Raw genomic sequence first — 15,434 nt, forward strand, 5'->3', positions numbered from 1 at the left:
TTTGCAGCGAATACTTTGGGGGCTGCATTTTTAGATCCTTCAAAAGCGTAAAGTGTACAAATGCTTAATTTTCAGGCCATGCCAGCTGCTGTGTTGGCCTGCTGATGACATCCAATCCCTTTGGCTCTGTGATTAGGTATATGGAGCTCCTGAGCTGGAGGATCTCTCACATTATATGTTGTTACTGTTCCCTCTGTTCTGAATCACATCATAGGTTTCTTGTTGCCGTCCTAATTTGCCTAAATTCATGCCGTGTAGTTTGCGGGGTGGGAGATCCTATCTACTGTGTAATATAGATCCTTTTGTAACCAATAAGATTTCTTTATATGGCAGTGTTGAAGTCCATGTTGCCACACCATGAAAGTTCACAAGTAGTTCTAGATCTGGCAGTAATTTGCCATGGCAGTGTGCCTTGATGATGCATTTTTCTGAGTGTTTGATAAATATCTCATCTTAAGGTAAGGCAACTTAGGCTCTGTTTTAGTACTGTTCCTTTTATGTTTTGAGGGTATGTATTTTGTATTCTGCACTATTCTTCTTTTTCGTAACTTGACTTTCATAACCTGAATTGGCCAAAAGTGTTAGAGATTTTGTAGTACAGAATTCTCCCCTTGGTTCCTTATGGGGAAGATGCAGGGGCTGCTTTGAGTGTCACCTTTGCCATACTAAGCATTTTAGAAAGAATATTGCTCTTGTTCTAGCTTAACCGCATGAGCTACGATGTGTTTGCTTCTAGGCCCCTTCAAAATGCTAGTGCTGAACTTGAAAGCCCTTTAAAGGGCCTGTAGATCTTTGGGGGATTACCTCTCATACATATGTGGTTTGGATTGTTTTGGGATGGTGTTTCAGGTGCAAAGAATCAACTTATGATAAACAAATGACAACCACCCTGAAATGTTCCTTGTGGGTGTTCACATGGATGCCAGGATGGTTAAGAACAAACTTTGTTGCCTGCTAGTGCTCCTGAGTCAAGCCTGTTCTTTTGCTTCAGGTCTTTGCCTTTATTGGCACTGTAAACTGTCTCCCTGTTAGATGGAAGGGAAATCTTTTGCAACCTGTAGTTGGGCCAATCAGTGGGCCGTCAAATAGGTTTTGTTTTTGCACTCTAAAGATTCAGATCAGAAGCAAAGATAACAAGGATTACTTTCTGTCATTGTGCTACATCATGAACTGTGTGTCAGGAAGTCCTTAGTTCAAATATTGACCTATCTTAAAGATGAATTACTGAGATCACACACATGAAGTGCTTTGACCACTCAGTATAAATATATGATTTTCGTGAAATGAGAAGGCTGTTAAACAGGATTTCACACCCACATATAGCACAAGACAGAGCCACGTTTATCTGTGGATTATCATTTTTTTGTTTGTGTCACTGGGACGAAATGAAACTCCTTCATCCAACTGCTGTATTTGTCGTATAGCCAGGGTCCTGATTCTAAACTAAAGCTCTTTCTGTCTCTTGTTCTTTCTCACATGCACGCATTATTGTATCCATTTTGCTACCAACAACTCAGGCTGGCCCAGAAGGGCTAGAGGAGTTTTTCCTGCTGTCTCCACTAAGAACTCCTGTGAGAGTTTCAGGTATTGGAATCTGTTATGGGCGATTCTGCCATGGGTTGATCCCACCTTACACCTTCCATTGCTGTTTCTCTTGCTTTTTTCAGGCCCTGCCATAAGGAGAGGGGCCTGTCCCAGCATGACTGTTGACCCTAGAGGTCTGGTAGGCGGTCAAGCAGATCGCAAGCTTGGCTGTGCTCTTTTGGCTGCTTGGCTCTTTAAAACATCAGCCCAGCTGTTTTAGCTTGCAGATGTGGTATTGGAATGTGCCTGAAAGGCTTTTATTGGGTTTGGTTACTGTGAAAGGCCTGGGTTGATGATGGTCAAAGGTACCAGTATGCAACTTGTACCAATTTCTGTTTTAGATAGATAAGCAAACTCTGATTTCTGCAACCAACACCTATTCTTGCCTTTGCTTTTAGTAGTTATGACAGATTATATGAATGAACAGTTATTATAAGATTAGATTAATAGTCTGTGCTGGCTGGATTGTGAAAAATATGTCCTCATTCTACAGTTAGAAATAGTGTTTCAAGTTATTTGACCCTAGAATAAAACTTTAAGGGCCCAGTGTCAAAATGTCCAGTACCCTCTAGTTCATGACCTAAGTATATTTTTCAGATGCGATTCTTCACTATAAATTAGGTTTTGATAATGATTTGATTTTTAAGAATCTTGATTTGGCCTTTGCATACTGTTGCTGAGAATTTCAGGTTGTTTTGGGGAACTGTGGTAAAAGTAAGTGTTTATTAAATATATTTAAAGAAAATTCTCCGACACTTTCCCAACAAATCAGTAAAATAAGATAATTTATACAGTTGGAACAGTTTAAAATGGACAATCAACACCATGTGTCAGTGATTTTCAAACTTTTAAATCCAGACACCAAACAGTAGAACTTTTTGTCTTTTGTTAACAACTCACCTGATGAAATGAAACTGTTCTTTGCAATCCTCTGGCACTGGCAACAAAACTTGTAGGGTTAAGGCATTAAGAACCTGACACCAGAGGCCATGTCAGCCCTCTCAGTTGGCTCATATTATACTGCCACGTGCTGTGCAATTTCTAGTTAATTTTTGGCCTAAAATGAAACAAAAAGAGAACCCAAGAAGAGCCATGGTGGTGCTGGATCTGATCAAAAGTCCACAGAGGTCAGCATTCCATTTACCATAGTGGCCAGCCACATGCTCTTGGGAGACAGGGTGTGAAGGTCAAAATATCTCTCCTTTGAATGCTCTCCAGCAATTGGCATTCACATGTACATGGCCTCTGAACATGGAGATCTTCATCGTGGTCTCTGTGCAGTCCCACACATGGGTCTTGCCGCAGGCAACAGATCCATACCCCGGAGTCTCCAATAGCTCGCCAAAAGCATTTTTTGGTGCGCTCTCCCACTCGCCCTGGGGAGCAGGCATCGACTGCGCATGCCTGGAGTGAGCAGGAGGCACCCCTCCCACTCAGTTTCTTCCTTTCTGCCGCCCGGACAACACCTATCTTGCGGTGTTCCCTTCTTCTCAGCTCGTTTTCCCCTGTTTGGTATCGTATTCACCTTTTCTCTTTATCTCCATTCTACTCTCTTTTTCGTCCTTATAACATTAAAAAAAGCCCTTGTTTTCTGCGCTTTCCTTTTCCTCTCTTTCTCCCCTCCCTTGTCCGGAGCGTATGGAAGGGAAAATTACTTTCAAAAAGTGTCGGAGGTGTGGATTTAAAATTCCTACCTCAGATGGACACTCCTACTGTCTTTTTTGCTTGGGTGAAGCTCATCGGGTCGATACTTGCCCACACTGCTCCAACTTCGGTAAACAGGCGCGAAAAAATTGAGTGGCTAGACTTCAGCATTTCCTGCTCGAAAAATCTCTCTGGGCCATGCCCAGTTCTGATTCGCCGCCTTCCCCAACCAGAGCGGGAGATTTGGCTGTGTCAGCCGCTCCTCAACCTCTTAAGAAGCATAAGTCCGACAAGAGAGCATCCAAGCACTCCGATACCGGCCATAAGTCTTCGAAGAAGTGTCACCACACCGATCCTTCGGTCTTGGCTTCGAAGAAACCTCGTGATCCGACAAGGTTGACCGACAACTTCTCCGAGGGCAACCACTTTGATTACTCTTTCAACAGCCATGACATCGGTTTCTACCCACTCGGCTCCGATCCAACCTCTAGTTCCACCAGAGCTTTCGCCGCCTTCCGACGTCATTTCCGACATGCCACAGCTCACACCTCACTCTCCAGCTCCAGTCGAAGTCATCCCTGTTCGATCTCGTTCGCCCTCGGTTCATGGTGTGATGCTGTTTGACATCCTCGAACTCAACCCGCGTTCGGATCCTCTGACTTCCCATCAAGAGCATCATCAGTCTCTGCTTCAGGCAACATCTTTTCGCAACTTTGGAGTTTCCCCTCTATACCGAGAGTCTTCGACCCAACATGTCCGCTCTCCCTCACCGGTTTGACATCGTGATCTCCGATCACGCTCTCCAGTCTACCGTGAACCCCGGGATCACTACCACAGGGATCGATATGAATACTCCTCATTCTCCAGGTCACCTTCTCCTGGGCACCGTCGCATCTACCATCACTACTCTCGTTCCTCCTCTGAGGAAGCTTTCCGGTGCTCTCGGTACCATGTTCCCGAGACTGTGATCCTCTTCGGTACCGTGAGTCTTATATGCCTTGAACCCATGCCACAGCCTGCGCCACTATATCTTCGGCACCGACTAGGACTTCAGCACCGACGACGACCTCGACTGCCTTGCCGGCACAAGACCCTGCATCCACATCTGCACCTGCCAAGCCTGTATCTCCTCCACCAGAACCTGAGGAATCCGAATCCGATGGGGACAAGTCTGGCTCCTCTGAGTCCGAGGACCCTCCTTGATCTCCTGGCTCTGATTCTGCACATCCAACCCGTCTCTCTCCATCTGACGGTTCCAAGGCTTACCTCAATCTGATCACCACCATGGCCGATGCCTTGAATGTTACTCTTCCTTTGGACTCACCCAAAGTTTCTGATGTGGTCCACGATTTGGTTCAGGCTGATTTCCCACCAGGGTATCTCCTGCCTATGCTGCCAGTGCACTTGGAAGGGCTTCGTGAGGCCTGGGACAAACCTGCTTCCATTCCACCTACCTCGAAGCGCTTCGATTCCCTATACAGGGTACATGCTCCAGAGTCCAAATTTTTGGCTTCACACCCTGCTCCAAATTCTATCATAGTGCACTCTGCGACCAAAGCAAAACCCTCTAGACACCCTACACCACCTGATCGTGAGGGCCGAAAATTGGACACCCTGGCTCGCAAAATCTACAATCAGGCTTCTACCAGTTCTAAAGTTAACAACTACCTGGCTTATTTTTCTGCCTACATGTTCAATCTCACCAACCAGTTCACCTCTCTTATTCCTTCTCTCCCCGAAACCTCCCAGAAAGTTGCATCCAACATAGTCTCCGAGCTCTCAAGAGTTTCCAAGCAGCAAATAAATTCTATCAGACATGCTGTTTCTTGCTCGTCTAGGGTTTTTGCTTCTTCTGTGGCACTGCGTCGACACGCTTGGCTTCGATCTACAAATCTGCAACTGGACATCAAACAAAAGATCAAAGATCTCCCCTTTGATGGCCTTGGCCTCTTTCATGCCTCCACCAATGAAGTCCTTACGTTAGTAGATGTCGGCCGCAAGAGGGCAAAATGCCTCGGGGTCTCTCAGCCAGCCTCGCAACAGTTTAACCAACCTAAGCCCTGGAGACCATCTTTTCAGAGGCGCCAACGCTCTCCTAAACAACCAGACTATTGGAAAAGGAAGACTCCTCAGCAGAAACAGCTCTTCCCACAGAGGCCACGCTCTCAGCAGACCAAGAAGTCTGCCCAGCCAGCCAAGCAGTCTCTTTGACTCCCCTCTGTATCCTTCCCAACAGCTGATTCCTCGCTACCACACACGACTCTTCCCCTTCTACCCGACTTGGAGCTCAATCACCACAGACTCCTGGGTGCTCACCATAATCCACCTAAGTTACGCCATCGAGTTCGTTTTGCCACCTCACCACCACCATTTCATCGTCACTCCACCATCTCCTCATCTCAAACAAGAGATTTTGGACTTGTTCCAAAAAGATGCGATAGAACCTGTTCCCCTTCAACATCGGGGGACAGGCTTCTACTCACGATATTTCCTAGTCCCCAAGAGGGACGGGGGCAAGAGACCCATTCTGGATCTCAGGAGGCTAAACAAGCGTATAGTCTACAAGAAATTCAGAATGATCTCTGTCCAATCCATCCTCCCCCTGATCCCGCAGGATTCTTGGATGGCTTCCCTGGATCTCCAGGATTCCTATTTCCACGTAACCATCAGACCTCAGCATCGCAAATATCTCCGCTTTGCCATGGGACAACACCACTTCCAGTATCGGTCCCTCCCATTCGGACTGTCCACCGCCCCAAGGGTGTTCACAAAATGCATGGCAGTGGTGGCAGCTGCTCTGCATCTTCGCAACATTCCAGTGTTCCCGTACATAGACGACTGGCTGCTCATCGCTCCCATAGCACATCAATTGGCGAAGAATCTCAAAACAACTCTCTCCCTTCTCGCCTCCTTGGGCCTGTGCGTGAATGCTATCAAATCTCACCTCACCCCAACGCAGGATCTGCAGTTCATAGGTGCTCATCTTTGTACTTCTCCTCACCTCGTCTATCTTCCCAAGGATCATGCTCATACTATTCTGTCTCTGGCCCAACAGGTCTTATGTGCTCCAGCACAGCCTGCCATCATCATCCAACGTCTCCTGGGCCTCATGGTCGCAACAACCTCCGTTCTTCACTTTGCAAGACTGCGTATGCGTCCGCTCCAGCTTTGGTTTGTTCGTGCCTACCATCCACACGTACAACCACAGAATACTCTCCTCACTGTACCTCAGGACGTTCAACTCTCCCTTGTCTGGTGGACTGTACCAAACAATCTACTCTGTGGAATGCCTTTTGTCCTTCCCCCTCCTTCTGTCATTGTGACTACAGATGCCTCCAAGTGGGGATGGGGAGCCCACTTAGAGGACAAGACTGTCAGGGGTCTGTGGACTGCGTCTGAGAGGACCATGCATATAAACTGCCTAGAACTTATTGCTGTTCACAGGGCTCTTCAGTCTTTTCTCCTGTCTGTGGCCGATCGACATGTTCAAATTATGTCCGACAACATGGCCACTGTTTTCTATGTGAACAAACAGGGCAGGACCAGGTCTCTACATCTGTGTCGCATAGCCTTAGTCCTATGGGAGTGGTGCATCAAGAACAACATCTACCTGACTGCTATCCATCTGCCAGGAATACAGAATGTGTTGGCCGACTCCCTCAGCAGGATTCACATAGACGACCACGAATGGTACCTCAATCCACGCTACCTGTGTCGCATCTTCGCATGCTTTGGTCGTCCACGGATAGATGTCTTTGCGACAAAGGACAATTCCAAATGTCCTCTCTTTTACTCCAGGAGAGGCAACGATGCTTTCCTTCACACTTGGAGGGGCCCACTTCACTACCTTTTCCCTCCAACTCCTCTAATCACTCGATCCCTACTCAAGATTGTTTGGGACAGTACAGATTGCATCCTGATAGTGCCATGGTGGCCACGGCAACCGTGGTTCACGAGACTCCTTCAGATGTCGAATCAAACCTACCGTCGCCTTCCCTTGGCAGACGACCTCCTCACCTGGAATCACGGCCAAGTATGGCACCACAATCCCCAAATCCTGGGGCTTACAGCATGGAGAATTCGGCCATGATTTTACCACCAGGAGTTGCAGAAGTTATCCTAAATGCCAGAAAACCTTCTACTAGGCGCTCATACCAATGCAAGTGGAGACGTTTCTGCTCTTTTGCTTCTTCTCAACAGCTTGATCCAGAATCTGTACCTCTCCCTTCGATCCTAGAATACCTTCTGTCTCTACAGGTTGTGGGCCTCCGTTATTCCTCCCTGAAGGTTCACCTTTCAGCCATCTCAGCCTTCTATAAGCCTATTGATGGTCAGATTGTTTTCTCCCATAGACTATCCAAATCATTCCTCAGGGGCATGTTGCACCTTCACCCTCCTATCAAACCGATTGTGCCAGTTTGGAGTTTGTCGTTAGATCTTGCACAGCTTATGAAACCCCCGTTTGAACCCCTGGCTACTGTGGACCTTAGCCTTCTCTCTTGGAAGACTGCCCTGTTGGTTGCACTCACTTCTGGCAAGCGGGCCAGTGACTTGTGTGCTTTTCGCTCTGATCCACCTTATACGGTCTTTCATAGGAGCAAGGTGGTCCTGAGAGTGGATCCTGCTTTCTTACCCAAGGTTGTATTGAAATTTCATCTTTCAACTTCTACTTCGTTGCCCATGTTTTTTCCTGATCCTAAAGACTCTGGACAAAGAGCTCTACACACCCTCAATATCAGAAGAGCTTTGTCTTTTTACCTCTCTCGTACACAACCTTTCCGTAAGGACCCTAACTTGTTTGTGGCCTACGGCAACCCTCAGAGAGGTTGCAAAATTTCTACCCAGAGACTCTCTAAGTGGGTATCCATTGCAATCAGGTTGTGCTACGAAGTTGCTAGCCAACCTTTACCTGAGGGTCTTAAGGCTCACTTGACTAGAGCAGTCTCGACCTCCTCGGCCTTCCTGGAGGGCATCTCCTTAGAGGACGTTTGCTCTGCTGCATCATGGTCCTTGCCATCTACATTCGTCTCCCACTATGCTTTGGATGTTCGTGCCAGACGAGACGCCTCCTTCGGCCAAGCGGTCCTCAGGTCCATCTTCCACTGAAATCACCCCAGGTGAGTACATGCATACATTGTAAATACGAAAATGTTTTTTCTTGCCAGCACCCACCTTCCTTTTTCACTTTCAGCTTGCTAGTCACCCATGTGTGGGACTGCACAGAGACCATGATGAAGATAAACAGGTTGCTTACCTGTAACTGATGATCTTCGAGTGACCATCTGTGCAGTCACACACGCCCACCCAGCCTTCCCCTCTGCTGGCTTTTTCTGCTCTGGTTTTTTACCTGTGTAGACTGTCAGTAGTGGCTGGAAGAAACTGAGTGGGAGGGGTGCCTCGTGCTCGCTCCAGGCATGCTCAGTCGATGCCTGCTCCCCAGGGTGAGCGGGAGAGCGCGCCAAAAACACTTTAGGCGCGCTATTGGAGACTTTGAGGTATGGATCCGTTGCCTGTGGCAAGACCCATGTGTGTGACTGCACAGATGATCACTCGAAGATCATCAGTTACAGGTAAGCAACCTGTTTTTTCTGTTTAACCATCATGGCATGCACTTAGGACAGTCCACCACATGTGTTGGGGGGAGAGGGTAAAGCTGGCCAGATGTTTCCCATTCACCAGGGATAGGATGCGTATTTGTTTAGATGGCACAGACCACAAATAAAATGTAAGGAAGGGCTTTTTCTTCCCAGTGCTGTCATTGCTGTTATCACTGAGTGCCAGCTTGGTGATGTGGATGTTTCTGTTAAGTAATGATGGGCCCAAACATCACTGAATATTTGGCTGGCCTCTTGGAAGAGTTTGGAAATGAGTCACAGAAAATGAGCAAAACACGATGTACACAGAAAAGGTAGGTAGATAGGTAGATATAGGTTTGCTCTGTTTTGGCTTTATCAAGTAGGAGAAGGATGTATCACTGGTGCTTTTTTTTGATGCTGCCTGTCATGACCATACTGTTGTGTTGCACTGCCCTTTCTCACATTCACATTGTTGTGTTAGTCACACTTGTTTCATGGCATGGAAGCAGTTGCAGCATTAGTTGTATCCAAAGCAGTGCCTGGTTTGCCTGCATAGTTGCTGCATTTGAAAAAAACAACAAGAAGTATATACATTAACTATTAAACAACATTTGGGTGTGTGGTTTTAAAGTATGAGAGAACACATTTTGTTGCAAATGGGATCAGCATCTTAATTCTGGTTATGCTTCCCGTGCATTTAGGAGCTGCACACTGAAGCTGTGTACTTAAAGAAGTGTTGGGGGAAGGGGGACTACTTACGGTAGAAGATTCAGGTCCACGGTTGTCCAGAACTGAAAGCTGCATTCAGTGCTGCTAAAGTTAGATTAGAATAGTTAAATCTCTGCTAATTGTAGAGCAACTCCGTGATATTGAAAAGCATCAACTGAACAAGGAGCAACATATCTGCTGATAGCAACTGAGGAGTAACATTAGTGCTAGCTTTCCTCTTGCGAAAAAAAGTTGCTCAGGCTTCTAAACAGAGCTATTGTACACAGATATATTAAAATGTCGACAAGCATCTCCACCCTAAGTTATATGTTCAGTGTACAAATGTATCAAGATTTTGATCTTAAAGTCTTGTATCTGGTACAGATACAGTGTTCTGATCTGGAACAAACTTTGGCTGCACTGGGCTTCGCTGCCATATTTATCTGATTTCAGTCAAACTGACTTCCATATTTATCATCCCAGTCATTTCAGTGGAAATGACTTCCAATTAAATTTGAGTAGAATTGCAGCAGTCTTTCTTGTAATAATTCCATTGAGAGTTGTTCACAGAAAAGTCTGCTGAGCATCATAGCTCAAAAGAAAGGTATTTTTCCTACATGGACATTTACTCGAACACATATCAATTGCCTTGATTTTCAAGTGCCATTTACAGTTCTGCCACCAAAACAATATTGCTGGTAGGGATGCTCAGGGTCCCTTCCCCAATAATGCTTATGAAGATGGAGGTAGAATTAGATTTCCATCTGACTCTCTAATATAATTTTATTTCCTTGCTTTCTCTTAGCTTTTTGATCACGTTGCGGAATGCTTAGGAGATTTCATGGAGAAACGAGAAATCAAGGACAAGAAATTACCTGTTGGCTTCACATTTTCTTTCCCATGTCGGCAATCCAAGCTAGATGAGGTAAGAACACATTAATACAGGATAAAAAAGCCATGTTAACATTCAAAGAGAGGTGTTTGACTTTGTGATGCAACTGAGCCTTGATAAATGGCAGTTGTTGAGGATGATAATGCAATATTGTGTATAAAACAGTAGACAGCTGAGTTTAAACTTCATCTGCTGGTGGAGATCTCCCATCATGTGACACCAGGAAATGTGTCAGTAGGTGCCATGACACCCATTGGCACCATGTCAGGGACCAGTAACTTAAACTCTGCTTATTTCTGCCTTAGGATGGCACTGTTAAGAGGATGAACCAAAGTATGCATGTACACACTTAATTATAATTTTTGTGATTCCATTATTGTGGTGAGTCCAAAAATGGTGTTAACCACAGGTGCAATAAATGTGAGCACCTGGGTATCCGTGTACTTTTGATACACAGGTTGCTTTTTCTATGTGGACTTAGAATTGGATTTGACATTATTGCTGCATGTGCGAAGTGGTCTGTGGTTCATTTTTAACAGAGACTGGGGGAGGGGGGAAAGAACATAAGAACATAAGCACACACACACATATATACACACACTGTGGCTAATAGCCACTGATGGACCTCTGCTCCATATTTTTATCTAACCCTCTCTTGAAGCTGGCTATGCTTGTAGCCGCCACCATCTCCTGTGGCAGTGAATTCTGCATGTTAATTATCCTTTGGGTGAGGAAGTACTTCCTTTTATCCATTTTAACCTGACTGCTCAGCAATTTCATCAAATGCCCACGAGTTCTTGTATTGTGAGAAAGGGAGAAAAGTACTTCTTTCTCTACTTTCTCCATCCCATGCATTATCTTGTAAACCTCTATCATGTAACCCCGCAGTCGACGTTTCTCCAAGCTAAAGAGCCCCAAGCATTTTAACCTTTCTTCATAGGGAAAGTGTTCCAGCCCTTTAATCATTCTAGTTGCCCTTTTCTGGACTTTTTCCAATGCTATAATATCCTTTTTGAGGTGCGGTGACCAGAAAGGATGTGTAAAGAAAGAAAAGTAGCATATTGTTGATTAGGCATCATATTGTAATTTGTTTATTTTTATTAGGGTTACCTGATAACCTGGACAAAACGCTATAAAGCAAGTGGTGTTGAGGGAGCTGATGTGGTACAGTTGCTGAACAAAGCCATCAAGAAACGTGGGGTAAAGTTATCCTTTAAATACATTTATATTTAATAGATATTTGGGTAATAAACAGTTGATTGGCGTAAATTTTGTGCCCTGCCCCTAAGATGCTTTTACTGTTACTTTTTATTAAGATGGGAGTTGAGTTTTGCAGTTTCCTGCCAGTAACATTCCAGAATGGTTAGATCTGGGGTGGGCAGGCATTTCAGCCTGAAGGTCATGTTTGGGTCCCTACCTGCTTTTGGAGGCCCTGATGCTGGTTCTTTTTGATGCTGGTTACTCTGGAAACAGGAAAAAGGGGTATAAAACTTGGGAGTCCTCAAAAGTGGACAGAAATCCAGATGTGATCCTGAATCCTATTCTGCTACTGTCAATGGCACTTAAGCTGCATTACAGGTTTTGGGGAGAATTGGCCTGCTAGCCAGTGCTGCAATCTGATTGGCTGATGCCCTTAACAAATCACGAAGCAGTTTGAAGGCTGGATGAAAAGCTCCCATGGATGCTGCCTTGGGTCATAGCTTGCCTACTCTTATTATGGTGACTGCTTATTTCATGATGTTTTCATGAAGAAAATATCATGGAAAGTATTGAGAGTCCCTATCCATTTGAGGCTCTATAGCCCTTTTGGAGAATATTATGTGCCAAATGTAGGTGTGTAAAAGGAACATTTGATGTAGCAGAGCTTCCTCAGGTTCAGATAGACCACTTGGAGTGGAGTGCTGGAAGCATGCAGCCCAAAAGCAAGTGTCTTTATTTGGATGTAACTCTCACTCGATAGGGTTTGTTCCTAAATTCATGAGCACAGGATTGTAGTATGAGCTGAACGTCCTTGTTTTGCAGATCTCTTTGGCATGTAAACGGTTGCTTCCAAAAGCCATCCAGATGTGTTGCAGTTCTGATTTTTGGCTTGGGGGAGTTTGTAAGAAGAAGAGGGTACAAGACTCTTAACGATAAAGAGTCTCTAGTAATAAGGGTAAATCTGGGGAAAACACAACTGGCTAGCTGATCTAAGCAGTATGTTCATTAGATCTTTCAGTGCCATATGGAACATACAAGTCAAAATACGTTAATAACATTGCATAACACTGCATAATATGAGAAATATTCCATTTCATTTTAAAGGATTATGATGCAGACATCATGGCAGTAGTCAATGACACCGTTGGAACAATGATGACCTGTGGGTTTGACGACCAGCGTTGTGAAATTGGCATAATTATTGGTATTGACATTCAGTCCCTTTACTCAGTGCAATGCATATTGCTATTTTATTTTGCATTTCCTTTGGTTGGCTAATCCTTCTCCTTTTTGCTAAGGCACTGGCACAAATGCTTGTTACATGGAGGAAATGAGACACATTGATCTGGTGGAAGGTGACGAAGGGCGGATGTGCATCAACACAGAATGGGGAGCCTTTGGAGATGATGGAACATTAGAAGACATTCGGACTGAGTTTGACAGAGAGATTGACCGGGGTTCCCTTAATCCTGGGAAACAACTGTAAGTCAAAATAGGTTACTTCTGTTACCAACCAGTCATGATTTCTTTGATTGGTAAACTTCCACAGTCCGCTGTTTCAGTTTTCTTCTTGTTTCCCTGAATCTTTCTGTCCAGCTTTTATTATTATTTTAAAGCAGACTTTTAACTGCACAAAATGGGTACATGCAGCTGCTTTGGACACTTGTTTCTAAAGGGAAATATGGGATATGCATATTTTAAACAAATAAAGCATTTGGTAGGATATTAATGGTGCTCTGAGATAACCTGGGTTGCTTCCAGGAGGTTTTGTACTGGTCTAGAATCCAAATCAGAGCTTTGGATGGGGGAGGCATCCATGTGATATCTTTTAATCATCCATTTCCCAAGTTTCTCCCCATTTTGCTCATGCTTTTCCTAAACTTGTTCTTATTATGATCTCTTTGAAAGATCATGATCAAAGCATGTCTGCACACCACATGAATGGGAAGATGCATATTTTTAAAGGTTCTGACTACATTGATGCCATTTATCTCAACCTGCTGCAGTCGCCACCTTACCACCACCACCACTCAATGGCTTTTCCCAGGCATTTTTAAAAATTGGTAATCACTAAATTGCTGTAGTGTTATAGCATTATCAGTGTCTATTGCCACAATTGACTTACTTTCTCTACATTTTTTTTAAAAAATGACTTCTAGCACTTATTGTAGTGGTGTACCTTTCCACTTACATTTGTGCATAAAAGCTGGGAACCGTTAATTATTGCAGCAGGCCAACATAATGCGATAGTGATCTAGCAATTACTGATTGTTTTTTAATGTTCCAAACAAATCCTCTGATGACATGGTGGGAAAATGGCAAGTGACAGAGGAAAGTATGCGCAGAACTCCCGTGTGAAAGATTGTTGCCAATGCAAATGCCTCTGCATTTGGGGTGATGATGAGAGGGAAAAGGAGAATCCTTGCCATGTGGAAGCAGATGATATTTGGGGTGGCCTTTAATCATCATCATCACCACAGGAAGAGGAGGAAGATTTCAAAGGCTGAGGGTGAGATTATCAATATGTGTCGAAACCAGAGCTTTGCAAATATACATTCCCTTTTGCAGCCTTCTGTATTTCCCAGAATGCAGCTCTCAAGATTGGAAGATGCTTCAGAACAATAGGAGTGGGGTCTGTAGTTGAAAGAGATAATCAATGAACTTTCCCCCCCCTTTGCATATGTGGAACTTGGGATCCAGCCCTGTATTCCTATGCCATTTTATCTCTTTAACTGCTCTTAGAGGTAGGTTGGGTTATGAGCAGGGCCTTTTCTGAGCAGGAACACAGTTCCAGCTGGCTTGGCATCAGGGGTGTGGCCTAATATGCAAATGAGTTCCTGCTGGGTTTTTCTACAAAAAAAGCCCTGGCTATGAGACACTGACTTACTCAGTACTACCCAGAAAATCAGACATGGGTGAACAGGAATTTGGACCTTGAGGCCGCAGTCAAATGCACACTTAGTGGGAATTGGTCCCTTTGAAGTTGATGGGGTGGGCCATGTGAGTCAGTGTGAGAAGGATCAGGCTGCACATAATGCAGGTTAATCACAGGTATGTCTGCATGTTTATTTGTGGTATTATCTCTTTTATCACCACAGATTTGAGAAGATGGTCAGTGGCATGTACATGGGTGAACTTGTCCGGCTTATCCTTGTGAAGATGGCAAAAGAAGGTCTAATCTTTGAAGGGCGAATCACTCCAGAGCTTTTAACCAAAGGGAAATTTGAAACCAAGCATGTTTCTGCCATAGAGAAGTAAGTGCTTTCTGACACTTTTGCTAGGCTTTCAAACTGATGTCATTTTATGATAATCAGGAGGGCAACATTCTGAGAACAATAGCTGGATGTGCTTTTGGGATGAAAATTATTGTTGTGTTAATAATACCCAGTGGTAAAATTTTCCAGCATTCAGATGTCATTAGACCCATCATGGGTTGAAAAGCCTTTGCAAGTGCTGCCATTAATTATGGAAGACTTGACTTGGCCCTTGAAAAACTTCTAATACATATATTTGAAATACAGCAGAACTTTGTTTCTGTTTTACTGGCTGTTCTCTTTCTGAATCTTTATGGTCATCTTTGCTTTCTTAAATCTCTGCAGTCACAAAGAGTAGAATGCAGTTTGCTTCTTTTAAAAAAGGGGTAAGCTGGAATTTTCAAGAGCTCAACAAGGCCATGTTTCAAATACCTTGAAGGGCACATCTGGCGTGCTGATTGTACTTTTCTAATCCTATGATATAATTTCGTAGTAGCTCAGAAATGGGCCATAAATTCCAGATTAACTTGATCACCAGATTACACTTGGAAGTTGGAGCATATGCTTATTTAAACA

At 44.5% G+C, this 15,434-nt stretch overlaps 1 protein-coding gene across 3 annotated transcripts in view; it reads left to right on the plus strand.

Annotated features, from left to right (window-relative positions):
- The window catches only part of LOC132573592 (hexokinase-1), an 80,891-nt gene that overhangs the window by 47,843 nt on the left and 17,614 nt on the right, over positions 1 to 15,434 (plus strand). For all 3 annotated transcript variants that reach the window (XM_060241160.1, XM_060241159.1, XM_060241161.1), the window contains exons 4-8: positions 10,318 to 10,437; positions 11,509 to 11,604; positions 12,709 to 12,808; positions 12,903 to 13,086; positions 14,703 to 14,858. In XM_060241160.1, coding sequence (XP_060097143.1) covers positions 10,318 to 10,437; positions 11,509 to 11,604; positions 12,709 to 12,808; positions 12,903 to 13,086; positions 14,703 to 14,858 — 656 coding nt within the window. The remainder of the gene's footprint in view (positions 1 to 10,317; positions 10,438 to 11,508; positions 11,605 to 12,708; positions 12,809 to 12,902; positions 13,087 to 14,702; positions 14,859 to 15,434) is intronic.

Source organism: Heteronotia binoei, chromosome 6 (assembly GCF_032191835.1).
Source record: "Heteronotia binoei isolate CCM8104 ecotype False Entrance Well chromosome 6, APGP_CSIRO_Hbin_v1, whole genome shotgun sequence".
Taxonomy (NCBI): Eukaryota; Metazoa; Chordata; class Lepidosauria; order Squamata; family Gekkonidae; genus Heteronotia; species Heteronotia binoei.